Raw genomic sequence first — 16728 nt, forward strand, 5'->3', positions numbered from 1 at the left:
CAGTAAATTATGTTAATACATGTTGATCATTTTTATAGAAGAATTCATTTACAAATACGTGTAATTATTTGACTATTTTAAAATTATTATATGTATTTTCATCGTTTGATGTTATTTTGGGGTCAGAGGTCGGAAAGTTTCTGAACGCCTGCTGTAGACCCGGGGTTCCCAAACTGGGGGTCGGGCCCCCAGAGGGTCATGAGACACTGGCTGGGGGTCATGAAAGGATTTTCAGAATATTTATGTGACCCCTGAGGTACGGAGGCCCAAATGGACAAAATTTTAAATAATTAAATAAAGGTCACATTAAATGCCTAAATATCCAGTAATATGTACTTTAAATAATAAGATTTCTATAAATAAATTCCTTTCAGGATGTTTACAGAAATTGTTGCTCCAGTTACTCTGATCTTCAGGTTTCTTCTTCTTCTGCATCAGGCTGGATGGAGACGTCTGGCGGCCATTTTCCCTCCAGATGTTGACGACTGTCAGCTCCTGCATCCCCATAGCATGATGCTGCCACCACCATGTCTCAGTGTAGGGACGGCCTGGTTTCCTCCAAACAAACTTTGGAGTTAATGTGCAGAAATTTGAAGGAAATTTTTAAATTAAACTGGAATGAAGCAAAAATGTGAATAACTAACAACCAGCTGGAAGCTCCAGAGCAGCAAACTGACAAACCTGTTTCCATAGCAACGCTCACGCTGATGATGTCACTTCCTCCACACAGACATTTTGTTCAGTTTTTAGCTTTAAAAACCAGAATTCAGATTTTATTTATTAAAAATGATTTAATGTCTTCAGACCCAAACAGAACTGCATGAATTAAAAAACACAGTTTGTAGGGACACAGCGCCCCCCAGTGGAGCAACTGCAGCACTGCAGCTTCCTGTCTGTAGCCTGTAAAACCAGGCTGAGCATCAGAACCGGGTCAGAACCGATTGAGAACTGGATCTGGCTCAGTGAGTCTCTTCCAGTGAGTCAGAACCGGGTCAGAGCAGATAAGAAAAAGCTCAGAACCAGGCCAGAATTGTGTCTGAACCGGGTCAGAACCGGATCTGGCTCAGTGAGTCTCCTCCAGCGAGTCAGAACCGGGTCAGAGCAGATAAGAAAAAGCTAAGAACCAGGCCAGAATTGTGTCTGAACCGGGTCAGAATCGGATCTGGCTCAGTGTGTCTCCTCCAGCGGCTCAGAACTGGGTCTGAACCGGGCCAGAACCAGTTTTGGGCAAGTATGTCTCCTCCAGCGGCTCAGAACTGGGTCTGAACCGGGCCAGAACCAGTTTTGGGTCAGTGAGTCTCCTCCAGTGGGTCAGAACTGGGTCAGAACCGGTTTTGGGTCAGTGTGTCTCCTCCAGCGGATCGGGTTGCTGCGGTGCTGCAGCAGGACTTTTACACCTGCTCTGTTCTTCGTCTGCGGTGCCGACAGGCGGCGCTGCCGTTGCCGTGGGCGCCGCCGTTGCCGCGGGCGCCGGCTCCGCCCCGCTCTGCAGGAACTTCCTGAGGTCTTTGAGCGCGGGCCGCAGCATCTGGACCAGCGCCAGCAGCGCGGCCTGCGTCCCCTCCAGCGCCTGCGCCTGCCGCTCCTGCGCCAGCGCCTGCGCCTCCTGGCAGCGCCGCATCACCTGCAGCAGCTCGTTCTGCCCCTCCAGGTGCTGCGCGATCTGGCGGATGTGGACGTTGGTGACGCGCTGCTCCTGCAGCAGGCGCGCCGAGTTCAGGGCGATGCGGCTCTTCAGCTCCTGCGGCTTGGCCTGCGGCGGCGCCGGCGAGGCTAGCGACGGCGCTAGCATCTCCACCGGCGTCTCCACGGCGGCCATCACGGCGGGGGCGGAGTCTCCCACGGCGGCGGCGGTGCAGTACTCCACCACGCCGCCGTCCTCCAGGGCGTGGTACGTGGTTTCAGCTGGAGGCGGACGAGACGGAGAGGTTGAGCTCAGATCTGGACCAGAACCTCAGCAGGTCAGGGACGGGAAACTTACCGGTCAGCGGTTTGGGCTCCTCACAGACGCCCCCTGCTGGTCCTGGAAGAGCTGAACAACATGGAGGACATCAGGTTAAAGCGGTCAGCCGGGTTCTGACATCATCACAGATCCACCAATCAGAGCGTCTCATTCAGATTAACAACAGAGCTCAGAGCTGACATTTTGGTTTTGGCTCAATATTTATAATAGGATTTTAAAGCATTTTAACTTCAGAATGAAAATAAAATCTGTTGCTGAATTTGGGGAAAAACTGTCAAAGATATATAATACATATATAACAATATAATAATAATAGTAATTATTATTATTGCATTTTTTTCAGTAATTCAGAATCAAATTTCAGTAGAGAAGTTTTTAGATTAACAGTAATGATTTTTTTGTTTAATCTATCCTTAAATTATTTTAACAATCTTTGTTCATGTAAGTTGTCATTTATTGATTTGTTATCATATGTTTACTTGAATTTATTCCTCTATATATTTATATTTTTACCTGTTTATAAATTTGTGATAACCTGTTAACTTAACAAGTCTAATTTTATTTTTTAAACATCGTCTGATCATCTTTTTATTTCTAAGTCTTTTTTCATAATTAATTTAAAATTATTTTTCTTTTTAAAATGCATTTACCAATTTTTAAAAATTCATTTTTAACAATTTCTCCAATGTTTTTCAAACATTTTACTTTTAAATACAATGTACTGAGTGTTATTTGTTGTAATAGTTTTACTAGTTATTTTTAATTAATTGTGATAAGTTTTAGATTTTTTACCATCAGTGTATCCATTTAAAAAACTTTTAAATTATTTTTTTTATGTATTTTCCAATTATTTAAATTAAATTTGTAAGTTTTTCAATGTATTCATGATTTCCAGTCGCTTGTGTTATTTTTAAATATAATGTCTAAATTATGAGCGTATTTGTGGAGTAGTTGACCTCTGACCCCGTCGTGTTTACCTTCCGTCAGGGTGACGGTGGTCGCGGCGCTCACCGCCACCGGCAGGCTGATCTCCGCCTCCGGGTCCCCGGCCGGTAAGCTGATGATGGTGGCCTCTCCCAGCAGGTTGCAGATCCGCTGCTGCATGGCGGTGAGGATGACCGGGACCGGAGCGCAGTCCGCGGCCGTGCCCTCGATGGCGGCCCGGGCCTGGGCCACCTTCCGGCGGACCTCGGTCTTCATGTCGGACCACTTCTTCTTGACCTCGGGCAGCTCGCGCGGGCAGGTGGTGACGGCGTTCACCTTCTTCAGGATGTCCATCCAGGCGTTGTTCTTGGCCATGTGCGTGACTCCCGCGTTGAAGTGGCTCACCAGAGTCTGCTTCTGCTTCTCTATTTCCTCCACGATGATTTCCACCTCCCGCTCCGAGAAATTCATCTTCCTCTTCTTGGCGGCCGAAGCCATACCTGCGGGAGACGCTCCTGACGGAGGTAAACGTGCGTAATGTACGCAAAAATAGTACGATTTGCTCACTTTATGAGCGCAGCGTAATGGCTTCCAGAATCGGCTTCTTCTTCCTACAAACAACGCTTACGTTAGCCGGGAACGAAGCCCCGCCCACTGCGCGCCTATTGGCTGGGTGACATGTGAGGGCTCACAGTGCTGCGTTCCTATTGGCTAAGGAAGACGCCAGTAAGTTTTCAACAGTTGGGCTGGAGAACAACAAAGCAGGAGCTTCAGCAGCATTTAAACATGTTCTGCACAACAAACACGGTAAAAACTCAGTTCTCACGCTTAAAATTAATTTAAAAATTCAGTAGAAAATGAAAAGATTTAAATTCATATTAGCATTGATAACACGATTAAAATAAAATCTTATTCCTGTATAATAATCATTCAATTAAAAGCTTATCTGGTTCCATCAGAAAATAATACAACAGTCACAATAAAGCTAGAATAAAGTTTATTGTGACTGTAGCTTGTTTTTTTCTGGGTTTGACTTTAAAGGTCATAAAATATCAGTTACTGTGATCAAATTGACTTTTATTGTGAAAACTACCACCAAGTGGAAATGATCAAATTCCATATTTTAAATAAAGTCCACATCATAAATATATTAAAATGCATTACTTCACATCATTTCACAGTAAAATTAATCCTCCAAAACCTGTATTATGCAAATTAAACATTTATTTTAGACTTAATTACTGAACATACATTTCAGCATCAAACCGTTTATGATCTATTTATTGATTAATAAAAAGATCTTGAGTTTGGGTTTAGTTTCTCTAACTGGCTTCACGGTTTTAAACTCGTTTTTATCATTTTCCAGCTGCAGAAACTCAAACAGGAAGCAGGAAACCATTTTTTATTTTCATTTTTTTTATTGGCACCATCATCACCAAATAAATCCATAATTTAAACATTTTCTGACATCTTCATTGCAGTCCGACTCCCAAACGTTTAGAGAGAAATTCATGGAATTAATATATCGATACCAACGTCCTGATTGGATCAGATTCAGACTGAATGAATATTCATTAATCCTGATGCCTGCAGTACCCTTCACCGCCTGCAGGTGTCAGTGTAACCATTTAAATTAAGGCTCATTTAAATCTGATCTGAACCGGATCAGAACCGCAACCATCCTCAGTAGTGTTGAAATCTTTCCCACAGAACCGAAACAAAGTAAAAGAGACAGAAACACAGAGAGACTGACATCATGAAGGCAGAGGTTCTGGTTCTGCTGGGTCCGGTTCTGCAGCGCCGGCCCGTCCAGCAGAGACCAGCGGTTCATGTAAACAAGTTCAGCTTCAAGTGAGACTCAGAGACCCAAGGCCCGGTCCGATCAGAACCGGGCCCTCACACTGAACAGACCCCTGCTGGGGCTCCTCAACGGGTTCTGGTTCTGAAGGTCAGCTGGGTCACGGTTGGTTCGGTTCTGTTGGGTTTAAGACGCAGACCGGGCTGTGATTGGACCGTTGTGACCCAATGGTACCCAGCAGCCAATCACTGATCAGAACCACCTGGAAAGTAAAGAAAGTCCAAAACAACAAGACGACCCGACTGGTGAGAGAGGAGCTTCAGAACCGGGACAGAACCCAGTAATCCACCTGGAAGGTCCAGTTTCACCAAGTCTGGAAGAACTTGATAATCTGGGTAATCCGTCCCAGATTACCCAGATCACCCAGTGTTCCCAGATCACCCAGTGTTCCCAGCGTTCCCAGTCTACCCGTCCTCTGGGTCCAGGTGTTTGAGGACGCCGCCCACCAGGTGCAGGCTGCCGGTCACCAGGATGTGGATGTGAGCTGCGTCCTGAAGCAGCGCGGCCTTGGCGGCCATGCTGGGTGTGACGGGCGGCGCCGTCTGGGCTGGCTCGGTCAGAACCGGGTCTCTTCCCTGGGCGATCCAGCGGAGGGCGCTGAGGATGCAGGGGAACACCAGCGAGTCCGCCTTCCTCTCGGCGAGCGGCGCCGGGCCGTCCCGGATCAGCAGCGGCGCCGCGTAGTCGTCTCCGCCGTCGCTAAGGAGACGCCAGCTCCGCTCGTTGTCTAGGCAACAGGTCAGCATGGCCTCCACTGTGACATTGAAGTTCTGCTGGTCTGAGAGGAGACGGGTCCATGTTCAGATATAAACACTAAAGTTCTGCTGGACCAGCCGGTCCAGAACCAGAACCAGAGACGAACTGAATATCAGCAGATAGACGAGGAACAATACGAGAAGACAGAACTGAACAGTTCCCTGCAGAACTGAACAGTTCCTTATAGAATTGAACTGTTCATTCAGCAGAAGAGCGGCGTTCAGTGGCTCTGACCTGCGTTGCCGGTGGCGACGGTTTCGGCGATGTTGGGGCAGAACACGGCCAAGTCGAAGTGACACGGCTGGAGGAGAGAGCAGAGAGGCTGCCATTAGTCCACCTGGACCCGGTCCGGTTCTGTCCGACCCGGTTCTGACTCACCAGCAGCAGCTTCAGCATGGCGGCACCGTCCCTCTGGCCGGTGGAGTTGAACAGCAGAACCCGGACCACGGCTCCACTGAAACACAGCAGCAGGTCAACGGGAACAGCTTCACACAGACCCGGGTCGGTACCGGTCCAGTCTGGCTCACCTGGCGCCGCTCTGGGACTGGGCGGCCTCCTGGAACCACTGGACGCAGGCCTGCATGCTGCGGTGGGTGTGGGCTCCGTCCAGGAAGTAGGTCATGGCGCCGCGTCGCAGCGTTTGGTTCCGGCCGGCCCAATGCGTGTCCGCCAGGCCTGGAACCAAACATAGGAACCGTGAGCCGGTGCCGGTTCTACGAGTCCGACCGAACGGTTCCGGGACTCACCTTTCACCATGGCAGCGCCGGGCCGGAAGGAGTCCGCCTGCAATACGGAGCTGCTGTTCGGATCAGGGAGGGCGGGGCTTGAATCTGCAGAAACAGGAAGTCCAAACGGGCTTTTCCACACAGAACCTCTAAACCAGAACCTCTTCACAGAACCTCTAGACCAGAACTTCTCATATAGTTTGGGTGCGGGGTCTTTATGCTCGATAAACTAGCCTCCGGTCACCAGGTGGCAGCAGAGCTCAAACTAACCAGAGAATGTTTTCAGAGCAAGTAAAGCAAAAAAAAAAAAAAATTTAATTGCGGAAATAATTTCATAATTTTATGAGAAAACTAATTTTAATGAGAAAAAACTGTGATGTCATCAAAGTTGATAAAAATTCGATCCTGATGTTAACAGTATTTCCTCACCTGGGCCACACCTCCTCTGCAGCCAGGTGTGGCAGAGCTGCAGGGCCAGCGACGCGTTGGAGCGCTGGTGCTGACCCGCCAGGCCCAGCTGCAGCGCTCCGGACTCCGTCTGGTACCGGTCCAGGTCCGGACAGACCAGCAGCCGACACTGCGACGGCAGACGGGAAGACGTGAGGTTGGTGGCCGGCGGCGGCGCTGACCCGCCGGACTCGGACACTCACCTGGATCTCTCTGGCCCGGTCCCTCAGAACCGCCATGGCTTCCTGCGGTTGCCGGACCGTGAAGGCGGGAACGCCCGGCTACACAAACGGGACAAAGATCAGCCCCTGAGTGAAGAACCGGACCTGGAGTCTGGACCTACCTGGACCCGACCAGAACCAGACGCACCTTGAAGATTCCCGCTTTCTGCCAGGCGATCTTCTCGATGGTGTCGCCCAAAATCTGGGTGTGGTCGATTCCCAGAGAGGCGATGCCACAGACCCACGGCCTCCTGGGAACGCACGGGTCAGTGAGCGGCTGGAGCACGACACCAGAACCAGAACCCAAAACAAAACAAGAACCCAACACCAGAACCCGACAGAACCAGGAACTAAACCAGAACCAGAACCCAACATCTTCACTGTCCCAATACTTTCTACCCAAGAAGCTGGACAGAGCTACGCTAAGCTATGCTAAGCTAAACTATGCCAAGTAACACCAAGCTAAGCTATACGAGGCTAAGCTACGCTAAACTACACTAAGCTAACCTATGCATCAAACTCTAGAACTCAACAACAGAATCAAACATCTAGCCTGTCCTGATACTAACAGGCGCTAAGCTACGCTACACCAAGCTAAATGAAACTAAGCTAATATTTCCCTCTGCTTGGGACGGATGGCTTCCAGCCTTAAAGTGACGGCGTCCACCTTTAAGCAGAGTCCCACCTGACAACGTTGGTACAGTCGTACGCTCCTCCGATCCCGACTTCGATGATGGCCAAGTCCACCTGAACGAAAGCAGAAAGCAGCCAATCAGGTGCAGCGTTGGGAAGCAGCCAATTAGATGCAGCGATGGGAAGCAGCCAATTAGATGCAGCGATGGGAAGCAGCCAATTAGATGCAGCGATGGGAAGCAGCCAATCAGACGCTGCGTGGCGGGAGCTCACCTTCTCCTGGAGGAAGATGTGGAACGCCAAGATGGTGAGGAACCGGAAGTACGCTGGCATCGTCCCTCCATGAGCCTCCTGAGGTCAGAGGTCAGAATCAACTTACTAAGGAAATGACAAGCAGGACTTCAAGCCCGCACCATCAACCCTCCACCACCGTGCCTCAGGCATAACAAACTGTTTTGATGGGATTTTGGCCATATTTCACAGCATCTTTGACTGTTTCTTCAGTCTTACTGAGCTGTAGCCATTTTCACCTGGAGGAAGTGTAAACATTGAGTTTGGGGGCGTGGCCAGCAACAGCTCATTTGCATAAAAAGAGCTGAAAATAACTGAAAAAATGCAGAACGGAGGAGGTGAAACCTGATGATCCGAGTTTGTTAAAAACAATGAAATGAACATGTTCAGTAACCATAGAGACCAGTCCTAACCTGGATTAAAGGAATCGTAAGAGGTCACCTTTAACCAGATGTATGGCAAAATGGTGATTTTTGGCCCTTTGGGTTTGCCATACATGACACACAGTCACCATCAAAGCTCAAAGTGAGGCCTGAACGTCTCCAATAAGCCAGCCTGTGGAGTCACATGGAGGTCACATGGAGGTCACGCTCTGCCCCACACCAGCACACTCATTAACTGGTTCCTCCTCCTGGAACTGGGCCCAGTGCAGAGCAGACCGGACCAATCGGACCGTTTGATTCTGATCTGCAGGTCAAACACTAAAAACTCTGACTTTCTCTCTGGTCTGTAAACGCATCATCCAACAGCTCTGATTGTGAGTTTATTGGCCGGGTTCTAGTTCTGGTTCTGGTCGGCCTCACCTTGGTCTCATCCAGCCGTCCGTAAACCTGCCAGAAGTATTTGGTGAAAAGCTCGTTGCTGATTGGCCGGCCGTCGATGCGGATCCTCTCCCTCACCTGGACCAGGTGGGGCGAGCTGCAGGAAACAGGAAGTCAGAGCAGAACGTCGTCCAATCAGACGCCTTCGCTCAACCAAAACGTTAACCTGCTTCACCGAAACCTGGACTGGAAACCAGTTTAAACTGGTTTACCGGTTTAAACTGGTTCTGCCACAGCTGTGAACCCAAACGGTTCCGAAGAACCTCTGGAGTCAGTGTGAAGCCCGGCGGTGGCAGCATCATGCTGTGGGCAGCGTTACTCTAAATCTGGTTCATTTGCAGTAAAACCTGAATAAACTAATAAATAAATAATATAAAGCAAATAAACTGATAAATTGTTAAATTAATCTATGAAGAAAGAAAGAAAGACATTTATAAACAACTTGTTAAATAAAATAAATAGAATGATGAACTAAATGATAAGTTAAGTAAATATATTGACAAAAATTGCTAAACTAAGTCAAAAAATAAAAAATATAAATAAATAAGTACATAAATGTATAAATAAAATTGAAAAGTAAAAAACTGATAAACTTCAATAAAATTATTGATCAATAAACAGATCAAATTAATAAAAATTTAAAATGTAAAAAACGTTAAATGTTTCTTCATATTTGACAATTATTTGAAAACAATCAAATATTTTTATGCTGTTAAAGTCGGTTCGTTCTGAACCAGGACCGGACTCACCGGACCGGACTCACCTGTAGAACCCGGTCCGGAAGCCGTAGGTTCTGAGGATCCGCTCCGTGAACGCACAGGTGGATCCCTGGAAGACAGAGCAGCTGGGGTCAGGGGTCAGAGCGGCTGGGGTCAGAGGTCAGAGCGGCTGGGGTCAGGGGTCTAACTCGTGTTCCAGGTGCTTGCATCAGGTCGGCGTACCGGCCCTTTAAGAGCCTCACCTTGCCCTTGGTCCCCGTGATGTGGATGATGTTGAGGTGATCCAGCTGCTCCACCTGAAAAGCACACAGAGGGTCAGCCTGAAGCAGCAGAGCAGGTTCAGGTTCTGGTTCTGGTTCTGGCGGACCCACCGTGAGCCCGGCCCGCTCCAGGAAGCCCGGCATGGACAGCAGCTGCTGCCGGGGGTCTCTCTGCCCGCTGCGGGCCTGCTGCAGGACGCTGGCGTTGCTCTGCAGCGTGTTCAGGGTCCAGATGGCGTCCTGCAACAGGAAGTAGGTCTGATGACGTCCTGACCCGGAACACAGGCAGAACCAACGACCCAAACCCAACATGCAGCAGAGCTGAACCTGAACTAACCCACTGGCTCAGCCACTGGTGGTGGCAGCATCATGCTGGGGGAGGAGGGCTGGAGCTGAACCCGGTTAGCAGCAGAAACGGTTTAGTTCGTCTGAGATCCTGTGCGACTCTTACCGAAATTTCCCACGCTCATTGAAGGCAGCACTGGCAAAAGCAGCGCAGGCTGTGAAGTTCTGCTAAGCTAAAGCTAGCTGGTCTAGGAGAGACGTTAGATGGACCCGAATCGTTTGGGACTAAAATCTGTTTCCATGGTAACAGCATTCCTCAACAGGTGTGTTTCTGTCGGCTGGTTACTTCATGTTGGTGAACTTTGTGCCGCATCAAAGTCCAGAGGAGGGAATGAAGCACAACCAGCTGCTGCTGCCAACAACACAGGAGGGAACATTTTGTCACCAGCAGGTTCTGGTGCCGCTGACCGAAACCCAAACCGGTTCTGATCATATGAACACAATCGATGCTGCGCGTCGCCGTGACGCTCAGAGCGGCAGGTTCAAGGATTTGGCAGAAAAAAACAGAAACTCTGAGTTCAAATTAATATCTACACTTATTAATGTGCGCCAGACCTGCTGTGTTTAACTATGAGTGAGTTTTAATTTAGTTGTCATATTCAAAGTATTTAAACACATTAATGCTTGAATATTAATGTTTCTGTAACCATCTGGGTTCCCAGGAATAGATACGTTACTGAAAAATAAACTTAATGTATGAAACTTAAGACCTTGAAACTGTTTATAATAATTTCCACGTCTTTGGGCAGGAAATTGTTCATTAAAAAGAAAATAAACAGTTGAAGTAAAAAGTTTGTTAAAATATTGTGTTACTTTAAGAACCAGCAGTATTGTGTGTGTAGTGACTGTAGTGCTGCTTATATACATTTATATTCAGTTACACTAAATAACTAACACTGCTGAGTCCAGGAAGGGAACCAGTGACCCGTTTTAGATTTTAAATTACGTTTAAAATGTTAAATATGCAAATGGTAGAGGTCACCTCAGTACTCTGACATAGATGTGAGCCAAGCCAGGAAATTATCCCACGTTTCCACGTTTGGCAGACGGAGCTCAGGGTTTTACTAAACTTAAATCGAATCATCGTCCTGTTTTCACTGACACACGTTAAGTTGCTTCCAGAATCTAACGGATCCAAACCAAATGTAAACACACCTGAGCAGAATGAACAGCCAACGTTTCAGCAGGTGATGTGCTGAACCGGTTCAGCATTAATTTGGCTCAGTTCATCACAGTTCTGAACCGGCTCTTAGTGCTGAACTGGTTCGCCCTCCTGGCTCAGTTCAAGGCCGATTCATGTGTTAAAGTGGCCTAGTCAAAGTGCATACCTGACTCCAGCTCAGAATCTGTGAGTGTTGCAGCTACATCCAGTCTGACTGCGCTGCAGATGCTTTAGTCTGAAAACTGGACCGAGAGGTCCAATCAGAACCGGTTCTGCAGTAGCACCTCCTTCTACTGATCAGGACCGGGAGTCCACATGTCCAGCTGTACTTTGACCCAGTGGACCGCGGCACCAGTCGGCCTCCATTAGCTCTGCGCTGTTCTCCCAGTATCTCTAACTGGGCCCATTTCTCTCTTCAACCCGGTGCGAAGTTACGGTTCGGTTCAAACTTATCAAACTGCCGCTGGCCGAGCTAACGGGCTAGCAGCGCCTGGAGGCGCCGCGCCGCGCAGCGCCGCCTCCCTACCTGGTACTCCATGCCGGGGAAGTGAGGAGCCGCCTGGGTGCTGTGGTTCCGGACGGCCCAGCTCGCCAACCTGAACACCGAGTCCCGCTCACTGCACGAGGCGCCAAACGCCGAGTGCCGCTGCAGCACGCGCAGCAGACACGCCATCATGAGGCGGAGGGAGTCACAGGAAGCCACGACCAAATATGGGAGGGCCCTTTCAGATGCGTGATGACGTCCAGAGACGCCCTTCTACTGTTTTAGTTTATTTTCTGGAATAAAGAAAAAAAAAAAGTTTATTTTCTGGACGTAAGCGCGTTACAGCCAAAATATGAACCATAAAGTATAAAATATATTATGGTTTTCCTTTTCTCTTTTTGTATAAATGTTCAAAAATACCTAATAAACATTATATATATATATATATATATATATATATATATATATATATATATATATATATATATATATATATATATATATATAGGAACAGGAACAGGCCCTAAACACCAGAGCAATAGAGGCCCAGATCTACCACACCAGACAAGACCCAAGGTGTAGGTTGTGCAAGGAGGCCCCTGAGACAGTCCAGCACATAACAGCAGGGTGCAAGATACTGGCAGGGAAAGCATACATGGAACGACATAACCAAGTTGCAGGCATAGTGTACAGAAACATCTGTGCAGAATATGGACTGGAAACCCCGAGATCAAAGTGGGAAACACCCCCAAAGGTGGCGGAGAACGCCAGAGCTAAGATCCTGTGGGACTTCCAGATCCAGACAGACAAAATGGTAATGGCGAACCAACCAGACATTGTCGTAGTGGATAAACAACAGAGGAAAGCCGTTGTGATAGATGTAGCAATACCAAGCGACTGCAACATCAGGAAAAAGGAGCACGAGAAACTAGAGAAATACCAGGGCCTCAGGGAGGAACTGGAGAGGGCCTGGAAGGTGAAGACCACAGTGGTGCCTGTGGTCATCGGGGCCCTCGGGGCAGTCACCCCCAAACTGGACCAATGGCTACAACAGATCCCAGGAACAACATCAGACATCTCAGTCCAGAAATGTGCAATCCTTGGCACAGCCAAGATACTGTGCAGAACCCTCAAGCTCCCAGGCCTCTGGTAGAGGACCCGAGCTCAGAGGATAAGAAGGGAATTTATATATATATAACATATATATCACATGTATATAACATATATATATATATGTTCAAACTGAACAGATTTACAAAATATTGATTTAAAAATTTATATAAAAAGGTTGACAGTTTAGTAAATAAATAACTTCACAAAAATATGATGAATAAATAATACAAAAATAATATATATAATCATTTAAAATTTACATTTTAAATAACAGTGATAGAGTAAATGAGAAAAATTGATTAAAATAAATTAAAAATTGCTAATCAGATCTGTTAAATAAATCAAAAGAATAAAAATATGCATAAAGTAATGGATGCAATTCCTAAAATTATTTAATTAAACAACAGAATTATCAGTAAGGAAGGCAAAAAATGTAAATTAAAAGGTTAAATGATTAATGGATAAATTCACCAAATAAATAGATAATTAGATTTTTTTTTTAATTAATGTAAACATTTTTCTGAAACAATATGTAGAATACTTTAAGAAGCTTTATTAATTCTAACCAATTTAAAGGACTAACTTCTTACTATGAAAAAACTGATTTCAAAACAGTAACGGGTCGCTCAAGAAAAATATACAGTAACACATGTTGTAGTTGCAGCCTGTCTCCAGCTGGTGGCGGTAGGGCTCCGGGTTTTTATTTGATCATCCGCTAGATCAAACCAAAGAAGAGCCACTTCCGGTGCCAAAATGCAGCGAGAGAAAACAAGCAACGCCACCGCGGCTGAAAAGTGAGAATTTCTCTCATTTTCTCTCAATAATGTTCTTCAGTTCTTGTTCTGGCTCGTTAATGGAGCTGTTTTTATCGCGCCCAGCTCTCTGTTCAGCCAAAAAGGCTCCAGATTGAGGTGAAAAACGGCTTTTATTTCCCTCCGCAGGCCCGACCGGGAGGCCGCCATCATGTCCAAATACTACGACGGAGTGGAGTTCCCGTTTTGCGACGAGTTCTCCAAGTATGAGAAGATGGCCAAGATCGGACAGGGAACCTTTGGGTGAGGAACATGATCAGCTTTTAATTGTTGGCTTCAGAAAATGATTGGAATCAGCTTCCGAACCAGAACCCAAAGGCCCAGTTCCAGCGGGGTTGTTGCTGTTTCTTCTTGGTCTCCAAAAAGACGAACAGGAAAATATCAACAAAGCTGCTGTAGAAACAAGAGGTCTCACTCCGCATTAACTGTCTGATACTCGCAGTGCGTAGAGGATCCAGACATTTTACTAAAGTAAAAGTAAAACGTCTGATGTGGTGAAAGTAACAGTCAGTTGATGTTAATCAGCTTTCTGTTAATCAGTCCAGTCGGACCTGGACTGGGTGGTTCTGCCTTCAGCCTGGGTTCTTTAAAAACCTGGAATCAGGTCTGGAAGCATAAAAATACCAACCTGAAGGTGTTCTATATCTGACCTGAGCTGCTGCTTTATTATTGTTATTGTCATTATTATTATTATTATTCTACACTGAATAAGTCTGTTAAATGCCACGGTGGAGTATTTAACAGACTTTAGTGATTTTTCTGATCATATTTGCTACATGTCAGGGATAAAAGCTCTATTAAAAGTTCCAGTGATGATAAATAGATTTTTAATAAATCTGTATTCGTCTCAGGCTTGGCTGGACTTTATAATGGTCTTAAAGGGGCGGTAGTCCAGGCCACAGATTTAATTTTTAACAGAGTTCATATAAAACTCATACCCCACATCAGGTGAGCTATGTTCATATTTTCCTGGAGGTTCTGTAGAACCTTCCCGTCTGGACTCAGGATCATCTGTGATCGTTTGCTTCTGTCTGACAGGGAAGTGTTCAAGGCCAAGCACCGGCAGACCGGGAAGAAGGTCGCTCTGAAGAAGGTTCTGATGGAGAACGAGAAGGAAGGGGTGAGAAACCGGATTCTGACCCGGGTTCTACTGGGTTCTACTGACCTGAAATGAGTTCTGACCCGTTTTGACCCGGTTCCTCCAGTTCCCCATCACGGCTCTGAGGGAGATCAAGATCCTGCAGCTGCTGAAGCACGAGAACGTGGTGAACCTGATCGAGATCTGCAGAACCAAAGGTTGGTCCTCCAGGTCTGGTACCGGCCCGACCCGCTTTCAGAGCTCTCACGGTTCCGTGTGTTTGGCCCAGCGACCCAGTTCAACCGCTACAAGGGCTCCATCTACCTGGTGTTTGACTTCTGCGAACACGACCTGGCCGGCCTGCTGAGCAACGCCAACGTCAAGTTCACTCTGGCTGAGATCAAGAAGGTGATGCAGATGCTGCTCAACGGCCTCTACTACATCCACCGGAACAAGGTGAGCCCGGTCCGGCCCGGTTCTGCTTCTGGTTCTGGAGATGACGTCCGCTAACATTCTGGTTCTGCCTCAGATTCTGCACAGAGATATGAAGGCGGCCAACGTCCTGATCACCAGAGACGGAGTCCTGAAGCTGGCCGACTTCGGCCTGGCCCGGGCCTTCAGCCTGGCCAAGAACAGCCAGGGGAACCGCTACACCAACCGGGTCGTCACGCTGTGGTACCGGCCGCCGGAGCTGCTGCTGGGTGAGAAACTACATGCTGGTTCTGGTTCCTAATAATTTCAGCATCTATCCTCCATACAGAAATATTTATTGTTGTGGTGAAAAACTGGATTAAATGCCAGGTTTTGATGTATTGAGTGTATAGAAACAGCAGGGGGAGCTGTTTCTGTATTTAGTGTTAGTCCAGCAGGGGGAGCTGTTTCTGTATTTAGTGTTAGTCCAGCAGGGGGAGCTGTTTCTGTATTTAGTGTTAGTCCAGCAGGGGGAGCTGTTTCTGTATTTAGTGTTTGTCCAGCAGGGGGAGCTGTTTCTGTATTTAGTGTTTGTCCAGCAGGGGGAGCTGTTTCTGTATTTAGTGTTAGTCCAGCAGGGGGAGCTGTTTCTGTATTTAGTGTTAGTCCAGCAGGGGGAGCTGTTTCTGTATTTAGTGTTAGTCCAGCAGGGGGAGCTGTTTCTGTATTTAGTGTTTGTCCAGCAGGGGGAGCTGTTTCTGTATTTAGTGTTTGTCCAGCAGGGGGAGCTGTTTCTGTATTTAGTGTTTGTCCAGCAGGGGGAGCTGTGTTTGCTGACTCTCTGGCTGTTTCCCCTCCAGGCGAGCGGGACTACGGGCCGCCCATCGACCTGTGGGGGGCGGGCTGCATCATGGCGGAGATGTGGACCCGCAGCCCCATCATGCAGGGCAACACGGAGCAGCACCAGCTGACCCTGATCAGCCAGCTGTGCGGCTCCATCACGGCCGAGGCCTGGCCCGCCGTGGACAAGAAGTACGAGTTGTACCAGAAGATGGAGCTGCCCAAGGGCCAGAAGAGGAAGGTGAAGGACCGGCTAAAGGCCTACGTCAAGGACGCGTACGCTCTGGACCTGATCGACAAGCTGCTGGTTCTGGACCCGGCTCAGCGGGTCGACAGCGACGACGCCCTCAACCACGACTTCTTCTGGTCCGACCCCATGCCGTCCGACCTCAAGAACATGCTGTCCACGCACAACACGTCCATGTTCGAGTACCTGGCCCCGCCCCGGCGCAGGGGCCACATGCCGCAGCAGCAGCCCAACCAGAACCGGAACCCGGCCACCACCAGCCAGACCGAGTTCGACCGGGTCTTCTAGCCAGATCCGGAACCACACAGACGCTCTTACTGACATTTCCTGCAGGATCGTTTACGTTTACTTTCAGGACGTTTGGGTTGACCCGGAGTTCTGCTGACGTTTGGGTTGACCCGGTTCTGGACCGGTCCGTCGTTTAGTTTTAACGATCCTGTTCGGTCCAGAAGGGAAACCGCTCTTGGTTCTGATCGGTTCCAGCTGGACCTGCCTCAGGTTATTTATAAGAACGAGTTCTGAGCGGTCCACTGGGCCGGAACCACACACTAATAAAATGTGTTTTTTTCATGAACTCGTTTGTCATTTTGTTTGAGGGTCAGGAGGAACCAAAGAGGA

At 47.8% G+C, this 16728-nt stretch overlaps 3 protein-coding genes across 4 annotated transcripts; 1 reads left to right on the forward strand and 2 right to left on the reverse strand.

Moving 5' to 3' along the window:
- Positions 1–771: 771 nt before the first annotated feature.
- On the reverse strand, positions 772–3790 carry naif1 (nuclear apoptosis inducing factor 1). The gene is made up of 3 exons (XM_032569361.1): positions 2941–3790; positions 1982–2032; positions 772–1905 (listed from the first exon to the last, which is right to left on the reverse strand). The coding sequence occupies exons 1-3, from the start codon at positions 3383–3385 to the stop codon at positions 1340–1342; spliced, it is 1062 nt and encodes a 353-aa protein (XP_032425252.1). The 5' UTR covers positions 3386–3790; the 3' UTR covers positions 772–1339.
- Positions 3791–4093: 303 nt separating this feature from the next.
- Positions 4094–11831, reverse strand: fpgs (folylpolyglutamate synthase). Of its 2 annotated transcripts, none has more exons than XM_032569357.1 (15): positions 11652–11831; positions 9730–9858; positions 9601–9654; positions 9403–9467; positions 8622–8736; positions 7801–7878; positions 7580–7641; positions 7043–7145; positions 6877–6954; positions 6656–6803; positions 6248–6331; positions 6029–6176; positions 5880–5955; positions 5736–5802; positions 4094–5523 (listed from the first exon to the last, which is right to left on the reverse strand). In XM_032569357.1, the coding sequence occupies exons 1-15, from the start codon at positions 11799–11801 to the stop codon at positions 5150–5152; spliced, it is 1731 nt and encodes a 576-aa protein (XP_032425248.1). In that variant the 5' UTR covers positions 11802–11831; the 3' UTR covers positions 4094–5149. The 2 variants fall into 2 exon arrangements, with proteins under 2 accessions (XP_032425248.1, XP_032425249.1); XM_032569358.1 differs by lacking the exon at positions 11652–11831 and adding an exon at positions 11292–11645.
- Positions 11832–13360: 1529 nt separating this feature from the next.
- On the forward strand, positions 13361–16684 carry cdk9 (cyclin-dependent kinase 9 (CDC2-related kinase)). Its single transcript, XM_032570746.1, has 7 exons — positions 13361–13516; positions 13664–13777; positions 14573–14654; positions 14740–14830; positions 14902–15068; positions 15142–15313; positions 15884–16684. The coding sequence occupies exons 1-7, from the start codon at positions 13476–13478 to the stop codon at positions 16396–16398; spliced, it is 1182 nt and encodes a 393-aa protein (XP_032426637.1). The 5' UTR covers positions 13361–13475; the 3' UTR covers positions 16399–16684.
- Positions 16685–16728: the final 44 nt, after the last annotated feature.

This window comes from Xiphophorus hellerii, chromosome 8 (assembly GCF_003331165.1).
Source record: "Xiphophorus hellerii strain 12219 chromosome 8, Xiphophorus_hellerii-4.1, whole genome shotgun sequence".
Lineage (NCBI taxonomy): Eukaryota > Metazoa > Chordata > Actinopteri > Cyprinodontiformes > Poeciliidae > Xiphophorus > Xiphophorus hellerii.